The sequence below is a fragment of the Microcebus murinus genome, chromosome 11 (genome assembly GCF_040939455.1).
Source record: "Microcebus murinus isolate Inina chromosome 11, M.murinus_Inina_mat1.0, whole genome shotgun sequence".
Lineage (NCBI taxonomy): Eukaryota > Metazoa > Chordata > Mammalia > Primates > Cheirogaleidae > Microcebus > Microcebus murinus.
This window is the reverse complement of record NC_134114.1, coordinates 48673177-48695565: the sequence shown is the minus strand read 5'-3', so window position 1 is coordinate 48695565 and position 22389 is coordinate 48673177. Positions and strand designations below refer to the sequence as shown.

Genomic DNA, 22389 nt, shown 5'->3' with positions numbered 1-22389 from the left:
TTATCTTTCATGCTAAATTTTTATTTCAATGTTATGCAACTGCATAAGTATAAATATTTTGTTCAATATACAACAATTATGACATCCATAAGGAATTTCTTAGAGAAAATAAGACTGCAAACACTTTATTGCACAGATCCTAAACAAACTTTTAAGCTGGTAAATCTACAGCTGGGAGTACTACCGAGGAGCACATCTTACAATCACATAGAGACTGACCGAACAGAACACAACGAGAATTTCTACCAGCTGATTGGAGAGGTTTACAACAACAGGTATTACATGAATGCAACCTTAAGTACTCTTTACTCATCCATAATGAAAAACATATTTGGCAAAAATGATAACACACTATACAAAATATACATAAAATATCATTTGTAAACAGCTAGTTGTGCTTCAAAGGAAACTAGACAGTTAAAAAAAAAAAAAAAGGCTGTAAACCATGAACTACCTCCCCGATAGACCTGTCTCGATGTCTGAGTGTAGAAGGATTGGATTATGACAACCGCCAAACACAGATATGTATTATAAACGCTGAGAACACTTCAGAAACCCATTTAAGTTCTTATAAAATATGTGTTTCTTCTACAGTTTCACAATGTAGTGATGTGGAATGGCTAAAACCACATGGAAGAAAATTAGGGGCAAAGAAGAGACATTTTTCTTTTTTGTTTTTGCCCATTACCAACTCATTTTACAATGAAGGACAACCGAGTAGTTGGTTAAGTTATGCTTTTGTTTTCGAGGTGGAGTTTATAGCCTCCCTAGAAGATTTACAATCCACAGGGCTGTATATTATGCTGTGCTTAGATAAACAATTTTATAGCTTGAGGATACTAAGACATCCCCAAAGGGGTTTGGGTGCTGAATTAATTATTTGTTGGTAATATTTTTCTCTTAAAAAATGAAACAAAAAATTCCTGCTATGGTTCCCATGCATCTAATGAATACTTATCTGTATTTTCTTAGTGCCTTAGTACTTATGTCAGCAAGTGCCATATTACAATACAAAACAAGCCACCAAAAAAAAAAAAAAACCTGCAACAAATAAAACACCCCCAAATCAGAAACCTTCAGCACTAAAATGATTTGACAAATTCTACGTATTCCACAGTATACAAAATTTAAATAAGGCTTAGCAAAAGTAAAAAGGATGGTCACATTCAAGCACCAAATAGCTCCAAGTCTGTTACAAAAATGCTGCTCTTTATTAATACAGTTTTTTTTTTGCATACAAATAAAGAGATCATGTTATGAAATGTATGGAGCTACTCGATGCATCAGAAATGAATGTGAAACCCAGGAACTTGCTAAAAACAGCAAGCTTCATCTACAACATAAGGCCCCAGCTATGTATTAAAATGTATCTGATGTCCTGATTATTCCTTAATATATATGCTATGATGCCAAAATCCCCCGCCCCTGTTCTTCTCCTCACAAAAGCAAATTTAAAACCTCTTCCAATGCCTGATGCTTATTACTTGACCTAAGTACTAGCAGATTTGTGTGCAGCCAGCAATTTTCCTTTTAATTCAAGAGCAGGGCTGGTTCTGGACTTCTACAAAATGTGTGCTTCTTGGACTACTTACTCACAGCATAAAGGCCTGAGTTTAACAGCTTGAAAAGAAGGGGAAAAAAGAGAACAGAAATAAAGTTGATGCGTGTTTATAGTCCCTGCTCTACTTCAGGTGAAGACCAGACATACACAGCCATAGACAAGGACAACCGGCCTTTCAGACAGTTGGACCCAGGATCAGAATGTCCATTAGGATGACTGTGAAATGAAAACGGCCAGCTCCACCTGTCCTGGCCCGTCCTAATGGAGGAGGACTCCAAATGCAGTGACTACAGGAGTTCTTGCTTTAGATCTGGAAACATAGGTAGCCGGATATAGTACTACCCAGAAACTCTGGTTAAAAATACACATAAAAACTCACAATCTACTGTATTTAGGGCTTTCTTCCATCTTTAACTTCACGTAGAGTGCTTTAGCTTATAAAAATGGAACCCTGAAATATTCTCTTAAACCACAGACCAAAATATGTGGGTGGATGTGTATATACACGAATAGGAGTGTATCTATATTTGTACATACACCCAGTTTTGACCATTTCGCTTCACTATTACATTATGATAAACGGTAAAGCAAAAGTCTTATTTAAAAAAAAAAAAAAAAAGCTGTAGTAAACGACGCAATCAGCAGCAAGGTATAGACTCTACATCCCAAACCGAACACGTTGCTATTTATTTACAGAGAAAATCTTTTCCCTCAACAACCCTCAACTGTAAAGGTATTTTTTCCTTTTCCCCGTACAAACACTATCTGGTAACAGTTTTACTGGTTACAACTGGGAAGGCATCTGGAAGAAGGTCCCCTCTTTCTGTCTCTCTCTCCTTCCTCGAGGAGGCGCGGCGCTCTGCCTGGCGGACGTCCCCACACAGTGCTGGTTTCGAAAGGCAGTCAAGACGCAGTCACGCATTCGGGCGGGTCACCCCGGCCCGGCCCCGGGGCCTGCCCCGTTACGAGGCCTTTTTGTGAGGGCTGCTGCGCAAACTCTCTTTCCCCCGCCTCTGCCGCACCACGAAGTCCTTCTCAGAAGAAAGGGCGATGGGGCGGTCAGTGCTCGGGGCCTGCGGGGGCTTGGCCCCTTCTCTGCCCGCACTCTGTCTCCTGGCCGGGGGAGGCCCCTTGCCTTTGGTTTCTCCCGTGGAGGCAGTCACAGAGAGCGCCCTGTCCCGGTGGCTGGCTCCGCCCGTCACGTTTGGCTCAGGGTGGTGTGACTCCGGGGTGGTGGTGGAGATCCGGAAGGATGGCAAAGAGTCACTCTTTGTCATTTGGGTTCTGCCGTCACCCCCCGACTGGCACTTCCTATGGTCCCTATTGCTGGGGGCTGGGGGCTCAGCCGTGCCCCCGTTGGCCTTGGCAGAAGAGGTGTCGCCGTTGGCCGTAAAGGCATCTCGAGCTGCTGGCCTGGCTTCGGGAAAGCTGGAGGAGTAGCTCAGGGACTTTTCCAGGGGGGCGGCCGATCGCAGAGAACTCTGCCCTGTGGCCGAGGGTGACCGTTTCATGCCGCTGGGCTTGCCCGCCTCAGTCACTGGTTTCTGGGGACCGAGCCCTTTCCCCCTGGCCTCTGGGAAGCCCTTCCCCACTGCTGCGGCCGGCCTCTCCACGCCTCTCGGCCAGGTCTCCCCGTGCCCGTGGGAAGGGCTGGCCTCGAGCTTCTCGCCATCTGCTGGGACATAAAGTGCTTCTGTGCATTTCTTCCCTTCGGACTTCCTGTCGGTGGTGGTGGCCTGCTGACTCGGGCTTTTGTCTGTCTGTCTGCACAGAGGGGGGCAGTCTTTCACAGTGGATGGTTTGGGGTGCTTTGGAGATGGGTTTTGTGTCTCGACAGTGGAGAGTTTCTGCTCCACTGACTCGCCGATCCCTGGGGGTCCTTGCCTCGGCAAATGCACGGGCTTCTCCGGCATCTCCGGTGGGCGCCCGCCGCTGGTGGGCTTCAGCGTGGTGTCTGGAGGACCCCCTTCAGTGTGCGGTGGGGCAGAGGGCCGACTTTCTCCCTGGCCAATCGCATCGCTGGCTTTGTTCTGGTGGCCTGGGATGACAGGGAACACTTCCAAGCCACCCTTACCGCTGCCCTTCCCCTCTCGGCTAGAGCCACAGGGCGGCTGAGTGACAGGTTCTTTGCCCTTCACAGCCCCGATGCTCGGTTTCTGTGAGGAGAGAGACTTGTCCGCGTGCTTAGACTTGGGAGGGCCTGGGTCAGGGCCCAGGCGGGGCTTGTGGCTGCCGCTCTCACTGGGCAAAGCAGCAGGCTTGGGAGGGGCTGGGGGGCCCGGACTGGGTTCTGCAGCACCGGGCTTGGCTCCCGGCGCTCTGCTGGAAGTGTGGCTCGGGGAACCGCAATGTTGCCAGGAGGCCAGGCTGGGCAGTTCTTTGGTGGTCACGGGGGGCTGAGGGCTACTGACAAGATGCCTTTGCGGAGGCGGCTCTTTCCTTTCGGGGTCCTTGGGACCATCTTTCTGCAAAGATGGGAAGCTGGAGAGCTTTTCACTCTTCCCACTGTCAACTCCAGGTGGCTGCAGAGAGGGTCTGGCAGGAGGGGCTTCAGGCTTGGGTTCTGTGCCGCTTCTCTCCTTGCCCAGCTGCTTCTCACAAGGAAGCCCAGCTGAGTGCAAAGAATCCTCTCTGGCCAGGGCCCTCACCTCATCCCGGCCATCTCTGTGGCTTGTATTCCCACAAGACCCCCACACTTTTTCCATGGTCTGGGGCTGCGTATAGAAATCTGGGCGGGTCCTTCCCACAGAGGGGAGATTTCTGGAGTTGTCGCTGCTTTTAGAAGTTTCCGGCAGGCATGGCTCCACGGAGGGTTCTCTGCACACATCAGCCCTTGCAGCAGACCGCTCGCTTCTGCCTGTGGAAGGGCCCCTTTCAGACGATTCCTTCAGGCCTGGCTTCTCCCTGGAGGAGGTACCTTCGGGTGGGAGTGGGCCACGTGGCCTGGCCAGGCCAGCACCGTGGAGGTTCGGCCCCAGGCAGGGGAGGAGCTTGGCGTCGGTGGTGTGGTCTTGGTGTCTGGGGTGGCCACTCTCTCTCCATTGGGGATCATTTCCCACAACTGTCACTGGGCTCCTGGCAGCAGGCTGGGAAACCTTCTTGTCCTGCTTTAGTTCTAGCTCAGGCAGGGGAGCTGCTGGTGAATTCTGGAGACCCCGACTTGGGGTCAGGAACCGAGGCTCGAGCAGATGGGATTTATTCATCTTTAAGCTGGCAGGAGAAGGCTCTCTTGGATTGATAGTTTCTCCCTTTTTCTTGCTGCTGCCAGGGAGAGCTGGTGGCGCAGAAGGCCCCACGTCACCACCGGGGCTGGGACTCTGTGCAGCCTCCGGCGAAGGCAGCTCTGTCTTGGAGGCCTGAGGTCCAGAAAGGAGAGCAATGTCCAAAGTGCCCTCAATGGGCTTCAGGCATGAAACAGACCTGCCTTCCAGCTTGTACTCGGAGGGGCTTTTCCTGACAGGGGACTCAGGAGCAGCCAAGCCTGGCTTCTCCACTCCACTGTCCACCCGGCCAGCCAAGCCCTTGAGGGGAACAAAAGAGATGGCACTGATCTGGGCTGTGTGGGGGCTGCTGATAAAGGCCCGGCTCTCAGAGGCTGGGGGGGGCTCCTGCTGCCCTGCCATGGGCCGGGCTGGGTTCCCTGGCAGGCATTCGTGGGGGCTAGCTGTCATCTTGGGCTTCACCACGGGGCAGAGGCTGTCATCTTTGTCTTCAAGTGACATCTTCCTTCGGAGGTAATCGATATTGGCCAGCTTGCTGTCTAACTTCTCACATCGGAGAAGTTCCTTGGCCTTCTCCATGCTTTCCCCCTTCCCAGAGGAGGACCTGTCGACAGAGTGACAGAGACCATCCTGGAGGGCGCCAGGAGCAGAGGCCCGTTTGAAGTCCCCAGCGCCCTGGCTGTGCTCCCCGTGTGCCAGGCCAGAGCCGGCCACCGCTGGGTCGGACGCGGCGCCCTCGCCGGCACGCACGCTGGCTTGCTTGTGAAGCGCGTCCTTCAGCAGACTGCCCAGAGACTGGGCTTCCTGCACGGCCGCCTTGTTTTCAAAATGATGTGACCTTTCCAAAGCCTTCGGATAGACTTTCTTCTCTCTCTCTTCTAGCTTAAAGATAGCAAGGTTTTCCAAATCACTCCCGAGTCCGTGGGATTTCTGGTGGCATTCTTGTTTGTCGGGGAATCCGTCCGGCTTCTTCACCACTACCTTGGCCTTCAGCTTGTCCCGGTCCAACTCATCCACAGACTCCTGCCGGCCCAGCTTCCGGGAGACCGGGCGTTTCAGGCAGCCTTGCTCCACCGGCCGGGCGCGGCTCAGGGGCGGCGGGTCACACACGTTCTCCTCCAGGCTTTGCAGGGTCACCTCTCGCTGGGACTGCTCCCGCTGCACCTCCTCCTGGGTCACCTCCAGGCTGTGCTTGCGGGAGCACAGGTGCTTCTTGTCGCTGCTGTAGGAGGGTGACAGCTTCTCCTCGGACTGCACGCGCTTGAGCAGCGGGGACCTCGGGGGCTCTGCGCTCTTGGGCCTCACGATGTGTCTGACGATGGTGGGAGGGGAGTGCATCTTGCTGGGAAAGGCTTGCGTGATCTTGGAATTGCCCAGGGAGTGTCCCAGAAGAGGGGATGGGGACCGCTGAGGGGAGGTGGGCTGGGGGGTTGGAGAGGGCGTCCGGGCCAGCGGGGAGAGCGGGATGTTGCCGGCCGACTTACGCCTTCCGGAGCGGTACCGCTGCCCGCCGAGTTTGGGGGCCAGACCGTGGAGGGTGCTGGGCCGGATGTGCCCCGAGCCCGCCGGGGAATTGGGAGCACTAGAACTTGGAGAGCTGCTCTGGGAGGAATTAGTACCTGTGGGTGGAAAACAGAAGGCTGTGAGCATCCATGGTCACGTCCCTTTTCATTTCCACATTTGCAGCCCAGACTGTTGTAGGAAAGGCCAGGTGAAGGTTGGCAAACTGTCTCAGCCTCTAACTAGTGAAATAAACACTTTTCAGATAAACTTCCCCACATCAAAGGTTAACCCCAGACTTCTTGCCTCATTTTACTGGTCAGAATAGCTATATCTTATGACCTCCCTTGTAAATCCTGTCTGTATCATTCACATCCTCAACCTGCTTTCCTTAAGGTGGAATACGCGTCATGTTTTTCAGGACCTGAGATGGTGACTCTGCCTCCTCCCAGCTCTCTCCTGCTGTCCGGACCAGGGAAGTCACTCACCTGACGGGAAGTCGGAGGGGGAGCGATAGCTTGGCGTGGGAGACCTGGGGGACACGCTGTGCGTGGGGGACCCTGGCAGGCTCTCTCCTGACGACAGCGATCGGTTCAAGCAGGAGAAACTCCGGCTGGTGTGGAGCAATGGAGAAGGCTGCTTGGCTAGCTTTTTGAAAAGAGATCTCCTCCTAGGGTGAAAACAGGGAAAAATGGAGCAGAGTCTACTTTCAGAACTATTCCTGCCTCCCGAAAATACCAGTGTATTCCTTGTCAGAGACAGTGAAATGTCTGCAGACCCAGTTAAACAGTAGGATACTACTTTTATATTAAAAACTTTTTTATGATGTGTAAAGGCATAGTCTTTGGTAGTACACAACAGAAGCGATCTTAAATCCAAACACTTTTAAGAAGGGCTAGGAAAACAGGAAAAATATAAGATACATTAAAAACATATTCATTTGCTTGTTAGGTTTATGAGGAAGATGTTCTCTGCCTGAAAGCCTCTGAATATATATCCCCAAATATGTTGACACGATTTAATTAAGAAGTAACACTAAGTAAATCTCTGGGAGAAAAACCATTATCCTGGGTACAGAATTCTTCAGTGGTCATACACTGGGCGGAGGCTTTATCTTTGAAGGGCTGTTTGCTGTGCTTATTCCACTGTGGGCTCTTGAATATGCCTGACAACAATGGGGGCTGTACATTCACACGGGAAAACCGGGAAAGGTGAAGCTGAAGTGTATCGTATCAGCAAGGGCGGCAGACAATGTGTAGCATTAGAAGCAAAAATGCAGTTAGGGCTCAGTGAGCACATCCTAAAGCCAAAGATCATAGCTTCTGATGGCTTGTCAGGGCATGTGAGTACCCTGACGATAGAGCTCTTTTACCATGCTATAAGCCTAACACACCCCCACGAGCTTAAACAGAACTTTCACATTGCTACTCCTCAAAACAGTTTGTTCTATATGACTGAAAGCACAAATAACTCCTTAACTACCATGAGAGCTATATTTAACTCACTCTAGTTTTGACCCCAGGGCCATGTGAAGCACATATGAAATACTACTTGTTTTTGTTTTTTGTTTTTAATTTAATTTTATTATTTTTTTTTATTTCAGCATATTATGGGGGTACAAATGGTAAGGTTATGTATATTGCCCATGCCACCCTCCCCCCTCGAGTCAGAGCTTCAAGCGTGTCCATCCCCCAAACGTTGCACATCTCATTATGTTTGTATATACCCATCTCCCCTCCCCCTCCCCCCTGCTCCCCACCCGATAAATGTTATTCATATATGTCCACTTAAGTGTTGATCCATTAATACCAATTTGCTGGTGAGTACATGTGGTGAAATACTACTTGTTGATGCTCTTATTGTTAGAATACTGACAATTTAATTCTAAAATCATGAAGTAAATGAATAGAAGTGAAATTTCATTTTTCTATTTATGTTTACCTTGAAATTACACTAAAGTTTTGACTCTATTTTCATAATAAAACACTGTGGTCCCGAGGAAAAGTTCCTGATTTTTTTTGTGTGTGTAGCCATCAATGTGTTAAAGCTTTAGCATACAAAAAAGAAAAGGAGGATCCCAGAACTTGTGTGTGCTTAATTTTAATCAAAGTAATAATTATACTCAGGTTGAAAAGTCAAATAGTTCTATAAACTTATAATGAAAAAATAGCAACTCCTCTACTTTACTTTCTCTCCACTCCCCAGAAAAACCACTTGCTACTCTTACACCACCTGTTTCTGCTCCCATTTGTCTGCATATTGCTAAACAATGTACTTACCCTGTGTTTTAGTGTTTGAGTTTTAGAAATTGTCTGTTGATTTCCTACTATGCAAGATCACAACTGAGCTCTTGTACAGCCCCCTCCTACCTTCTGACCAAACATACTTCCCCTTGTCTATTCCTCCAAATACAGATAAACCAAAATTTTTGGTTAGAAAAAGGGCTGGTGTCTTACTCTACGTTATAAATATTGTTTACCGCTGGGCCATGAGAAGCATAATTCTGCTTTCTCTCTTAGGTAAGCTTATTTATTTTTCCTAGCATTAATAAATCATTCTTTTTTTGTTTGCTTATTTTTCTACACTTCTATCATCAAAAATCCTCTTAATTTGATAAGATTTCATAAGGTCAGAGTGGGCCGAGGAGAATGCCATGGCACTACACAGGAGGCACACCCAGAGAGCTGCCTGGCAAGAAATACCCCTGCCAGGAACACACACCTGCATCCTGCAGGTGTCTGCACAGAGCACGAAAAGATCCTCGTCACTGCTTCCCAGGCTGCAGACGTGTATGAGCTAATTGGAGTTCCAGTCCATGAAACAAAGCCCTTTTATTTTTAGGCTTGCTTGGAAACTTTAAAGATATAGTTATTTTAGACTATCTGGCATTTAAAAAAAATGGCAACTGTTTTTAGATAATCTAAAGGACACAATTTAAATGTAGCTTTAATGTTATTATAAAAACTGCCTGGAAGTCCAGTTCCTCAAATCCAACTCAACTGAAATGGAGAAGCTTAAAAAAACAGCAAAGGACTTTTCCTGGCACTCCCATATGATAAGCAGCACTCTAAATCCTTCTATCATGTAAATATGTAAATCCTTTTACTATGGAAATTAATGCTATTATGACTATGAACTTTAATGTATAATACATGTGAACCTGGACGTGAAATTTTTCAGAGAGAAATAGATCTTTGTCATATGTAAGCATTTAAGGTAAGTAAGGAGTAACCTTTCTTCAAGATGGGTATACACCAGACTCACAAATACTACTAAATAATAGCTCCACTAACCTTTCTAGACTTTCTTTCTTCTTAGATTTCTTGCTCCGCCTCACCATCCGGCTCTTATAGCTGTTTCTCCTGGCTGGTCCTGTTTTGATTGATGTGTTTTCAAAAGGAGTAGTAGTGATTGACACCTTATTTCCACTCTGAAAAAAAAAATGAGGTGGCATTAAAGGTAACTGCTGTGATGATGCAAGATCAGAACAGAGGAAGGAGCTTCAAAGACAAAAGTAGACACGAGCATGCATATGAAAGGCCTTCCACTTCTAAACAACCCTCCCATCAGTGATGTCCTGACAGAATACAGACTGGGTGGAAGTTTCTTTAAGAGGGTGGGCGCTAGAGTCCGCAGACCCGAGTTCAAATCCGAGCTCTGTGACCTCGGCAAGCTGCTTACCCTCCCCTCTGCCAACTTCCTGTACCAGCGAACAATGCCATCCTACCTATCTATCACAGAGGGCTCGTTTGAGGATTCAATAAGAGCAAGTTTGCAAAGCCTTTTGCACCGAGTGTGACACATGGAAAGGGCTCTATAAATAACAGATATCTTCATCCATATGTATTAAGTATAAATGTGCCCAGCGGCTGTCTGCTCTTGGTTGATTTTTCTTTTTTCTCCTTTTTTTGTGTTTTTCCTTTGGCTTAGAAATTATAGAGTAGCAAAACTGAATGAGACATTTATTATTTTTTATTTTTTTAAAAGGTTCCTTTTCTATAGCCATAAAACCTGTCAGCTTGCAGAGCTGGGAAGGTTATGCCAGCCAGTAGGAAACCTCTCTTTAACCAGGTCACGCAAGGCGAGGTAATTCCTGGTGGGTTTCTGCGTCCTTCCACTCAGTCCTGGGACAGGGGCTTGCTGGGCGCGCCCTGGGGACGGAGCTGAGTGCAGAGTCAGCAGGGAGGTGGAGGGGCGCCCAGGGCAGGCGGCATCAATTATCCCTTCTTGCATTTCATAATAACCAGGGGAGAAACACGTCCTTTTCAAAGTCAGAGATTGCCCTGATTACCTTGAAAATACAAGTCGTACAGGAAGAAGGGCCTTTGTAAAGGCCCATGCCCAGAAGACATCTGTCAGCGGAGGTCCGAGTGGTACCAAGAGAAGGAGAATTAAGTATGGTAGGGGCAGATGACTGGGAAGAACAGGAAATGACTGTTTTCATGATAACATCTACTTTCCTCTCCGATTTGGGAAGTAATCCATACCATTATAAGAAGAAAATAATAAGGTATAAATAAAAGAAATAAAAATCATTGAGAAGCCTACCAACCAGCTACCACTCATAATATTTCAATGTATTTTCTGCTGGTCTTTTTTCCAGGCATGTATAAATACGCACTTATATAGACATGCATTAACAAACAATTTTAATCTTACTATATGTACTGTTTTATGTTTTTTTTCATTTCACATTATATATTTTTGATAAACTTCCCCTTCACTGTTAAATATTCTTTAAGAACGTGATTTTTACTGGCTACATAAGACATTCCATCAGATGGGTGAATCAAAATTTACTTATCTATTTCTCTACTGCTCTTGTTTTCTATTTTCCCATTTTTGTAAGTGTTGATGCTGTCTCTTATTTGTTTTGGTTATGTGTATTTCTTCAGGGAATGAGTTGTTCATGTCTTACATCCAGTTTAATATTAGAAAGTCTTCCTATCTTATCATTGGTTTTAGGGTTCTTTATATGTTTAACATCTTATAATTCCACACTTAATGTCATATTTGTAGAAAATATTTTAGGGAAATGGGGTTTTAACTTCAACAAGACCAGAAAGAATAAATTAGGTATTCTATATGCAAATGCCAAAACCTTAAAAATAAATCTTCATCTATCAGTATTCTATTTATTCTTTAAATGAAAAACCTAGCTTATATGTAAGGTCTACTAGTGAAGGTTTTTCTGGAATGAGGTTTTCTTTTCACAAATTAAGGCCATACTGAAATTTTAGTTTTTCCTATGGTGAAGGACAGAGGCCACACACGTGGTTAGAGTTCATCTTTCCTGAAGTTTCTCTCCGCCTTCCCCACACTTGCAAAGTAGACACAGAGCCACACCATCTCGGGGGCTCAGTCCCGCCCTACCCTCTCCTAATACAGTTCAGCAAAACTTTTATATCTTTGCCCATAGGAGATTAACAATGCCACCTGGCATTTAAAAATCACATTTTGATCTTTAAACCATTTTTCATATATAGTCTGTCAATTTATTTTCATAACTAAGGCATGAGGGTTATTTCATCCTGAAGATTTGGAAGAGGTTGTTATCCTTACTCTACAGATAAGGAAAACAGATTCAGAGACCCTGATATTCTTCTATCCCAAGGCCACAGAGGAAGAGCCGAAGTCTGGCTCTCCTGCCCCTCACCCCCAATTCCCTCCTACCAATCTCTGGTCCCCTCTGCCACTCCTGTGCCTGGCACAGGGCAGGCTGGTGCTCAGTGAGTAGTGGAAAAACCAGGCACTTCACTGACACGTGGCACAATCAAGGTATCAGATTGTCAGAAACAAGTGAAGGAGATATAAACATATCATAAAATTGTATAAGACAAATGTAAATCCCAGGCATTTATCACCATAAAATAGTGAAGACCAGGGCTTGCTCAGTGACAACACATCACTAGGCTCTGCACAAATAAATGTTCCTTCCCCTGCAAAAACCAAACCTAGTTTGCTCTTTCTTGTTTTTACATATAGCTGCTCCAGAGTGCAATTCACTGGACTTATGGACAAGCACCAATTTCTCTAAGGGGAAATACAAGCACAAAGGATTCAGAGCGCAAATATTAGGTTGGAAATATTAATAGTTACAAAAATGGTAAAGGATTGGAAAAATAATAGGTGAGATTTGTGAAGCCTGCCACCTGGTGGATCCATTCAGCTACAGCGAGTGCTACCGGAAGTACTCAAAGGGGCTTTCCCGGCTGCTTAATCCAAAATTAACTTCTCTTGATTAATGAGTAACTTCTTATCAGAGAAATTCTGTGGCACTTGTTTAAAAAATAACCACCAAAATGCAGTGCGTAGACTGTTAAATGTTCAATTAGTTCACTTTGCTTTAAACTATTTTCGTGATTAGCGCACAGCTGGAGGAAAACTCTATTAAACTGGCTCACTCGAATGCAATAGCAGAAGTCAGGTGGTCCAACTGCTTCTCTCAGTCTGGCTCTGTTTTACCTATCAGTGCGTCTTGAGTAACCCATCCTTGACTGCTTTTATATTTCTTTCTCTGCAAACCACAGACAGGGGGTGGGCTCTCCCTGCATCACCGTGTCCTCACCCTGCCTCACCCCTTCCCTACCCAGCCCCAGCCACCTCAGACACTTTATCCTTAATCGAGGCTCCAGACCACTGGTGTTCACCTGTGTACCTCGTATACCTTGAGATCCCCTGCCCTTGTGTTTACACACCTCTTCATTCTGCCTAGACTATCCTGCACCTCCTTTCCTTATACTGAATCTCCACCCATCTCTCAAAGCCCTGCACTGACTACCCTCAATTCTTTGACACCATTCCTGTCCACCCTGGAGAAAAGCCATCTCTCCTCAGAACTTCTGCCGTGTTTATCATCTGTTGCTATGTTTGACACTTTGATTGTAGCCTGGCATTGCCACAGTTTCCCCCTGTGGACATGAGATTCTTAAGTTTCTGGCAGTCAAAGACTTGATGTGCAGAGCAGTGGAAAGCACAGGCTCCACAGCTGCACTGCGTGGGCACAAAAAATCACCTTGCCTCATCCTAGCAGACACGCTTGGGTTGCTTTGTTAACTTTTCTCTGCTTTGTTTTTTTCCATCTGTGAAATGGAACATTTGTATTTATCGCACCTGCCTCAGAATGTAACTATGAGGGTTACCTGAGTTTATTCCTGTCAAGAACTTACAACAGTGCCTGACAGGTACCAGGGGTTCTCTCTCCATTAGCTATTCACGTGTGTCATTTCTGTGTCACCTTTGCAGTACTCCGCACAAGGCTTAGCACCTATCAGGGGCTCAGTAAATCTGTGAGAATGGTAATGATGCTATTTGATATCCCTATTTTAGCATCTAGAGGCTCCCAGAGTTCATGGAAAAGTCTTTTCTGAAGCAGGGGCTGGTGACGTTTTAGGGCTTCTCTTATGCTTTGGGGACTTAAATCAATGCTGTATTAAAACAGCAACCTGGCTGAGTGGAAAGTTTCTTGGATCACAGAAGTTAACCCTGGCAAGTTATGGGAGCGGGGAATAGCACTGGATCAGTATGGTCTCCACTTATAAGTCTACTGGGTGAAGAATGATTGAAGTTTATTGATAAAGTTCTTTTAGACAGATTATCAAATGGAGGTGGTTAACTCCTTGTGGCAGGGCCGGAAGGAAGGGTGTGAGGTGAAGCTGCAGGAGTACACTGTGAGGGATTCATGTAGCCAGGGGGGCGTTGAGCTGGATAACCATGACGTTCTCTAATCCCATGGCTCCAGGATGCCAAGTGACTTTGGGCAAGTTTCCCTGTGCATGGAAGTTAGCGCTTCCCTAGCGGGTTCGCTTTGGATTTGTGAAGGTAAATGAGACCAAATGTGAAACATGAAAAATGCTTACTATGTCCATAATCCCAAAGATAAATATTGTGCATGCACTCATGTAGTTCTATTAAACACATACACACGACCTTCGGTCATAACCTCTCCACCTTTCTCTGATTTTAAAAAATCATGAGATTTTGTAAAATACTTGGCAAGTCTAAAACACTGTGCAAACAGCATCCAGCAATACCAGAATGCAGTGACCATGCCAACATTAAACCAGGATGGTGCACGGCGGTCCCGCATGGACACTAGTCACTTTATGCTCCTCATTCAAGAATCGTTGGTTAAATTTGGAAGAAAGCTGCACGATTACACAGTTCACTGGGAAGATAATTAAATTCCCTGTATCCTCTTTGTTTCATTACACTCTGGTTACTCCTCTTCAGTGCTTCTTTTATGAACCGCAGGCAGGATCCTCTGTCTGGATTTGTGACAGAGCACCCCATGGCTTCCAAGGGTGCCGGTGGCACTCCATTCCACTGTGTGCAGTGACACTGGGTACAGTGGCTGTACCCAGGCTTTAGAGGTTGTGGCAGGGGCTCCATAACCAGATGAGGGCAAACTGTTATAAATGGGATCATATGAGTCTGCTGAGAGACCTTTAGGGGAAATTTCAAATTTCACAGAAACAGGAAGAGAAGTTTTAAAATTCGAAATCATGTTAAAACACTTGAAAGAATAAATCATGAAAGTGATCAATTATGTCTCAGCAAAATAAACAGATGCATATTTCTCAATATCTATATTTCAGTCTATTATTTCTTATTCTGATGTTGTGGAGAGAGATATGATATAACTTAAAGCTATGCCATGGCAGGAGCTATTCTGCATGTAATACAACATCCTTACAAAGAATACAGAAGACAAAATGTCTATGACCATTTGAAATCCTCTTAACCTTGTTAGGTCACAGAGGCCAAGGTCTGGAAAAGCTCTAGCAGAATGAATGATAACCAGGAGAAGCATGCCTACAGAACACTGACTTCTCCAACACAAGAGGTCAAGGTGAGCAACTAGAAAAGCTCAAGGAGCACTCTGGAGGCAGCAAGCACCTCTTTCTGCCCACCTCTGCAGGCCCTGAGAACTGGAAAGGCTTGTCTTGGATAAGGAGACGAAGGGAAAAACCAACTTCCCTGGGCACTTCTCCACGGAGTGGCTTTGACCCCGAGATGGGGCACCCACCGCAGACCACAGGATCCAGTGTAGTGAGAGAAGCAGCTGGTCACACTCATGGATCTTTGTGTCTCTCCCTGACTTTTGTCTCAGGGAATCTAGGGTCATTTCAGGTGACTTTCACAGCACAGGGGTCTCACAGCCAGCAATCCTGCTCTGCCTGCCATTTCTTTCTTTCTTTTTTTTTTTTTTTTTTTGAGACAGAGTCTCGCTTTGTTGCCCAGGCTAGAGTAGTGAGTGCTGTGAAGTCAGCCTAGCTCACGGCAACCTCAAACTCCTGGGCTCAAGCAATCCTCCTGCCTCAGCCTCTCAAGTAGCTGGGACTACAGGCATGCGCCACCATGCCCGGCTAATTTTTTCTATATATATATTAGTTGGCTAATTAATTTCTTTTCTCATTTTATAGTAGAGATGGGGTCTCGCTCTTGCTCAGGCTGGTTTCGAACTCCTGATCTCGAGCAATCCGCCCGCCTCGGCCTCCCAGAGTGCTAGGATTACAGGCGTGAGCCACCGTGCCCGGCCTCCTGCCATTTCTTGAACATTTTCTCTGAGAGAACTGTTCCATCTCAGTCGGACAAAAAATATTATCAGAGACAGATGCTGAATGGAATTAAAAACTTCAGATCTCAGGCACTGAGGTGCTAGAAGTGGCATTTGTTTCTACTCAGCAGCCATACAGCAGATGTGTAGGCTAACCCCAGTCATCTTACGGCTTTTGCTACCAAACTGAAGAGCACGTAAAGCAGATGTGAATCAGGACACAACAAAGTAGCCATGTGGTACCTGGCTCCTCCCATGCTAACTTCTGGACTGCTAAAAGAGAACCCCATGGTTCACCTTAATTCCACAAACTTACTGAGCCCACAACCCCCATGGGGCCTGAGCCCAGGACCAAAATCTCATTAATGCTGTGAATTAATCAACAGCAATAACTCTCCTATCTACTACCTCACACTGGATCTTTGGATATACATGCTGTTTACTACTCCTAGAACATAGATCAGACCCCGAATCTTACGGAGAATAAACTTATGTGGGTCGGAGGAAGAGCAGAGAAGGGAGTAGGAAAGTCATCTAATTGCACTTGCTTTGGAAAGATGTGCACACCCACTTCCCTAGAGTCGCTTCCAAATTCCTCATTTTCTTTCAAGTTCCAGCTCCTTATCACTCCCCTGTGATGCCTCTCCCCACTCAGAGAATGTTCTCTCCAGAAGCATGACATTCCTCGCTCTGCCACAGCCCAAATAAATAAGCTGTGCTGTTTTTGCTACATACATGTCCCACACCTTGAGGGCAGAGATCATAGCTTAATTCCCATGTTACCAACGTCTACCTGCCTCAGAATGAATGCTACAGAAACAATCTGAATGAATGTCACATAAGTGATGTGTAGGTGCTTATGCTTTTCTGTATTTATGCTTTGCCTCCCTAACTAGACCGTAGGCCCTTTGCAGCTTATCTCTTTCTGGCTGGTAGCCCCTTCCAGAGTCTGAGGGATGGTGCCCAAGAAACAAAAGGTCGTCCCTAAGTCTGTTGACTGTAAAATAATCCCACAAGCAGGAATTGTATTTCACATCACAGATAACATAGCCTTCTTTTTCTGAGAAAATTTTAAGTCAAGTATATAAATTCATCTTTATTTGTTTTAACCAGATTATTTGGAGCTATAACTTTATATTCTAAAGTCAGCAGGTGGCAAAGGAAATAACTCAACAGAACTGCCTAAGAGGATCTGTGTAACACTCTTTCTCTGTTTATATTCACGTGAGCTTCTTACCCCACAGACTCTATGGAGGTTACATTTTAAACAGAAATTGATCCTCATTTAAGTTAATTTGAAAAGGGAGAGGGAAGCCTAATAATAGCTAGAATCCATCCTTCCACTATCACTTATTGTTTTATTTTTATTTTTTTTAATTTCAGCATATTACGGGGGTACAAATATTTAGGTTACATGTGTTGCCTTCCACCCCCCCCCCCGCCCCTTCTCCTCGGAGTCAGAGCTTCAAGCGTGTCCATCTCCCAAATGGTGCGCACTGCACTCATTATGTATATATATACCCATCCCCTCCTCCCCCCTCCCTCCCACCTGCCCGACGCCCGATAAATGTTATTGCTATATGTGCACTTAGGTGTTGATCAGTGAAACCAATTTGCTAGTGAGTACATGTGGTGCTTATTTTTCCATTCCTGGGATATTCACTTAGTAGAATGGGTTCCAGCTCTATCCAGGAAAATACAAGAGGTGCTATATCACCATTGGTTATTTCTTAAAGCTGAATAGTGCTCCATGGTATACATATACCACATTTTATTAATCCACTCATGGATTGATGGGCACTTGGGTTGTTTTCACATCTTTGCAACTGCACTATCACTTCTTTTTATAATTTATAGTACACTTGTATATATTTGCAATTTTGTCCCTCAAAGGAACTCTGATTCTCAGACTAAACCTTCAAATACAATCTCACGGTTTAATACTATTTTGTCTTCTACTACACTAGAAAGTTCCTGAAGAAGTTCCCCGTTAGGACAGGTGATTCCCAAACAGATGTCACTGTGTGAGGTATGTAAACAAAGAGAATTCGTACTATTTGCAACAGAGAATGAGAAGCAAAAGTAAGTCAGGGAATGAGCATGCAGATATAAGGATTATTATTCCAGAATATAAAACCAGAGAATTCATAATATCTTTGTCTTCATATTAAACCTCAGACTACTGAATACTTTCTCAGTAATGAGACTGACGGCATGGGTGTGCCACAGAGCAGTCAACCTTCTGGTACTAGTTCCTTTGGGCTACGTGCCTCATCTGCATGGCTCTGACATAAAAACGGCAATACCTTTAGCAGGAGCTCTACAACTTCCGTGTGGACAAGTCCGTGCACTGGTTCTCCATTGATGTGGGTGATGAGATCCCCAGCCTTCAGGCCTGCCTGGCACGCCGGACTCCCTTCTTCCACATTCTACAGTCCAAGAGGAGAGAATATATTTGTAACCAAACAAATGACAGCCCTAACACCTACTCTTTCTCTGGCAGATATTCTGAGTTAATTAGCAAATGGTTCTAAGCTCCTAATAGAAAATCAAAAAGGCATGGTTACTCTTCCTATTCTGTTATTGTTCCAAAATTGTATAATTCCTACAGTTCCTTGAAAATTTTCAAGTGAACTGAGAAGGTAATTTTTAAAAAGACCAGGGGCCGGGCGCAGTGGCTGACGCCTGTAATCCTAGCACTCTGGGAGGCCGAGGCGGGCGGATTGCTCCAGGTCAGGAGTTCGAAACCAGCCTGAGCAAGAGTGAGACCCCGTCTCTACTATAAATAGAAAGAAATTAATTGGCCAACTAATATATATAGAAAAAATTAGCTGGGCATGGTGGCGCATGCCTGTAGTCCCAGCTACTTGGGAGGCTGAGGCAGGAGGAACGCTTGAGCCCAGGAGTTTGAGGTTGCTGTGAGCTAGGCTGACGCCATGGCACTCACTCTAGCCTGGGCAACAAAGTGAGACTCTGTCTCAAAAAAAAAAAAAAAGACCAGGAAAAAAAAAAAGAGAATGAAAGAAGGATGGATATTAGACTGCCTTTGACTACATCTGTCAGCTTGGTATGTATTAATGAGAGTGGATGATCAAACATGAAAACTGGACAGAATTATGAGAAATGATTAGTTTTTGCTAAATTCAATTCTACCACATAGACAGAGGGAAAGAGCTCTAAATGGAAAATGAAACCCATCGCCACAGCCATCTTAAAAGAAAAGACATTCGCTATTAACTCTGCCTCAGTCAATTTATCCAGTCTCCAGCTTGGCTGAACATGAAAACTAATAGCAAGTATGAGAGACTGTTGGTCTCACCCAAATGATATGGTGCACTGTATAAACGTCACTGTCTCCCACGTACACCCGGATGCCTCTCATGTTGAAGCCATAGTTCTTCCCTGAACTGTAGATCACGACGGGCTGGTGTGGACTGGCAGAAGCTCCTGAAGAGTCTCGGCTGGGAGAGGAATCTCGCGAAGAAGAAGGGTCCGAGGACAGGGAATGGGGAGACATTGGACTTCCCAGTGGGGAGACAGCAAACATATCTGCAACAAAGAAGCCGGTCACCGAAGCTGGCCTTGGCCACACACATCCATGGAGCAAGCCCTCACCATGTGGGCCCTGCCAGGACTGGGAGCACGGTCACAAAACAAACCCATTCATTTCCAACAGCAAAATAAAGAAGATGTAAACATGGATTTCGGAACAGAAGCCTATCAGGCAAACTTAAAAGTGTTTCTATTTTAACGAATTTTTCAGTTAATACCCTAAAGTTATACTTTCTTAGTTGGCCACACTAATTAAAAGATGCTAATTAGCAACTTTCTGGCTGTGATATTTTTACTTAATATATTTTAACTAAAGAAATAAGTCATAGATGCATGGGTTTCAAGTATGTCCTCACGCACAGAAGACTTTATGTTCTACAGTGAGAGACATGGGGACTCCAAATCCTGCACTAAGCAACTTTAACACGGTCCTGTTCAACACACGTGCCCAGGAAAGCAATTTATTAATTTACCAGCTGCTTTCTACAATGCTATTTAACCAGTACTGATTAAAGAATTTTAATGAAGAAAACAAGGAAATGGTGACTTCTCTATAAAAGAATAACTCATTAGTATGGTTACAGCTGATTCTCTTCACATATTATCTATAAATTCTGATAAGGTTTCTAAGAGGATAATGTTGGTGAGATAGAGAAATGTTAACAGAAACTCAGTTCATATCCCCAAATGCCAATTCTACTCTGTTTTCTAAGCAAATTGCTATGGTCCGATTGCTTGTGTTCCTCTCAAATTCATATGTTGAAACCTGACCCCAGAGGTGGAGATGTTAACAGGTGGGGCCTTCGGGAAGTGATTAGGCCATGAGGTTCTACTCCCTCATGAATGGGATTAGTACCACTATAAAAGAGGCCTAAGGGAGCTTGTTTGCTCCTCTGCCACGTGAGGACACATAGGCGGTGCCACCTCTGAGGAACGAGCCCTCACCAGACACTGAATCAGCTGGCACCTTGATCTCGCACGTCCCGCCTCCAGAGCTACGAACGATAAATTCTGTTCTTTACCTATCATCCAGTCTGAGGTATTTTGTTATAGTAACAAAAATGAACTGAAACACAAATACACTTTTAATTTATTGTTCATAGCACCGTTCCATCTATGTGGATCTAAACAGGTGTTAAGTGCTGATGTGAAATTGCATGTGTATATATGTGTGCGTGTGTGTTTGAGAAAAGGTAGAATAATCTATAAAAGATGCTGAGGTTTAAATGTGAGCTTAGTTGGAGCCAGGCTACAAAGTGCCCGGTGCTACTGAAGGCTCACCAGGGTGTGGCAAGTTCCACTGTGGTCCCAGTGAGCTGAAAGTATCCATACCACCATTGTTCCCATTTTTATGCTTGTCCAAAGAGCAAAGCCAAACATGCCACTTGCTATCCATGCTCCTTCACTCTTTTGCCTTCACATGGCCTCTTGGTTCCCTTTTGCTGGCTCCCTGCTGTCTAATCAAGGGCCAGGTGAAGAAGTGCACACTGGTGGGCAAGGAACTTCAAAACATGCAGGTGGGAAAAGGACAGAGTGGACACATATCAGCCCCAAAGGCTGAAAAGCCAAGCTCCTCGTTTTTTTACCTCGTGATGGTCTCCCTTATCTTCCCAAATTGAGTAATTTCCCTATTTTACCAAAGTATGGGCTTCCATATCAGTGTTCAAAAAGTACACTGGACCACATCAAACTTACCTTCCCTATTGTACAGCTGCACTAGGACCACTATACTTGGGTTATGAACACTCAGACTAGAGAGAGAGGTGTGTGTCCCATAGTGCTAAGTGGGACATCTCCCAGAAACTGCATCTGCTACAGTGAGTACTACTCCCAAATGAGCATTTGTTTATATCAAATTTCTTTCTGCACAAATATGAAATTTAAAAAATGTAAACAATCCCTTTTATACATGGTCTGTATTCTTCCAAATACAAGCCATCTGCAATATAGTTCACGTCCCATTTCCCCTCTCTTGCTGTCATTGAAATGATATCACAGCCATTGGGGTACATATTTTATCTCTGCCAGTGGAGTTACTATGGACTTAGTGATAAGTACAGGCAAAGCCAGGTTGTGGGAAAATGCTGCAATTCAACAAAACCGTCATTAAGTCCAGTTTTCCAAAAAAGGGCAGAAAATGATTTGACTACCAGTAGGAGGAAGCATAGCTCAACTGACAGTGTTGGGAAAACTTATCATTTCAATGCTGTGACTCTGCCCCTCCACCAATGAAAAGCTCACATTCTCTGTGTCTGTTTCCTCATTAATTAGATGAGGAAAACTATACTTAGCTTCCCAACGCAGATGCTGTAAACAGCTCTGTAAAGTGTATAAATAATACATAGTCTAGAGAAGAAAAATAATTCAGGGGAGGGAAATTTATCCTTTAACTTGGAGGGAGAAGGGAAAAGGAAATGGAAGGAAATGAAAGAAATAAGCCTCCGTGGGCAGGAAGCCTCTCCCATCTCCTGATGCAGAAGGGTGAGATGGAACAGGCTGCCCTGCTCCCCCGATGCGGGGCGGTCCCCGTCATGGCCGCAAGCGGTCTCGCATCTCAGCCAGCATGCCACGCGGGGGCACATGCACACATCACACGGTTTCATGCGAGCAGGTGTCTCTCTACCTCCTGGGATCACGAGGGACAGAGCACTGGCAGAGAGGGACTTTGTGACTTTCCCCGAGAGTTTCTTTTTTTCTGTGCTTTCTAATCGCTGTCGAGCCATGTGAGAGGCGGGGTCACCGGAAGGCTTTGAGGAATTATCTGTACTGTCCACACACTCGCTCCGTCCATTTATCTGATCCAAGTGCTCTGAAAAACTGCCAACTGTACAAAGAAGAAGGGATAAACATGTTCAGGAAAATCTAGGATAGGAGAGGAGGGGAGAGGAGGAGAGAGGGAGAGAAGGAGAGGAGGAAGAGAATGCTGGAAAACATATTCCCAACGTGGCTAGCACGTCCATCCGGCGTCAGAACATTAAAAACACAGGACTGGTTTG

General features: G+C 45.4%; 1 protein-coding gene across 13 annotated transcripts in view; it reads right to left on the bottom strand.

The window, feature by feature from the left end:
• MAST4 (microtubule associated serine/threonine kinase family member 4) overlaps positions 1–22389 on the bottom strand; it is a 516707-nt gene continuing 494318 nt past the window's right edge. For 8 of the 13 annotated variants that reach the window (XM_076008062.1, XM_012784115.2, XM_076008065.1 and 5 more), the window contains 6 exons: positions 22017–22217; positions 19161–19390; positions 18148–18270; positions 9576–9712; positions 6771–6952; positions 1–6401 (listed from right to left, as the gene is read on the bottom strand). In XM_076008062.1, coding sequence (XP_075864177.1) covers positions 2524–6401; positions 6771–6952; positions 9576–9712; positions 18148–18270; positions 19161–19390; positions 22017–22217 — 4751 coding nt within the window. In that variant the 3' untranslated portion in view covers positions 1–2523. The remainder of the gene's footprint in view (positions 6402–6770; positions 6953–9575; positions 9713–18147; positions 18271–19160; positions 19391–22016; positions 22218–22389) is intronic. The other 5 variants (XM_076008063.1, XM_076008064.1, XM_076008071.1 and 2 more) reach the window with 1 other exon arrangement.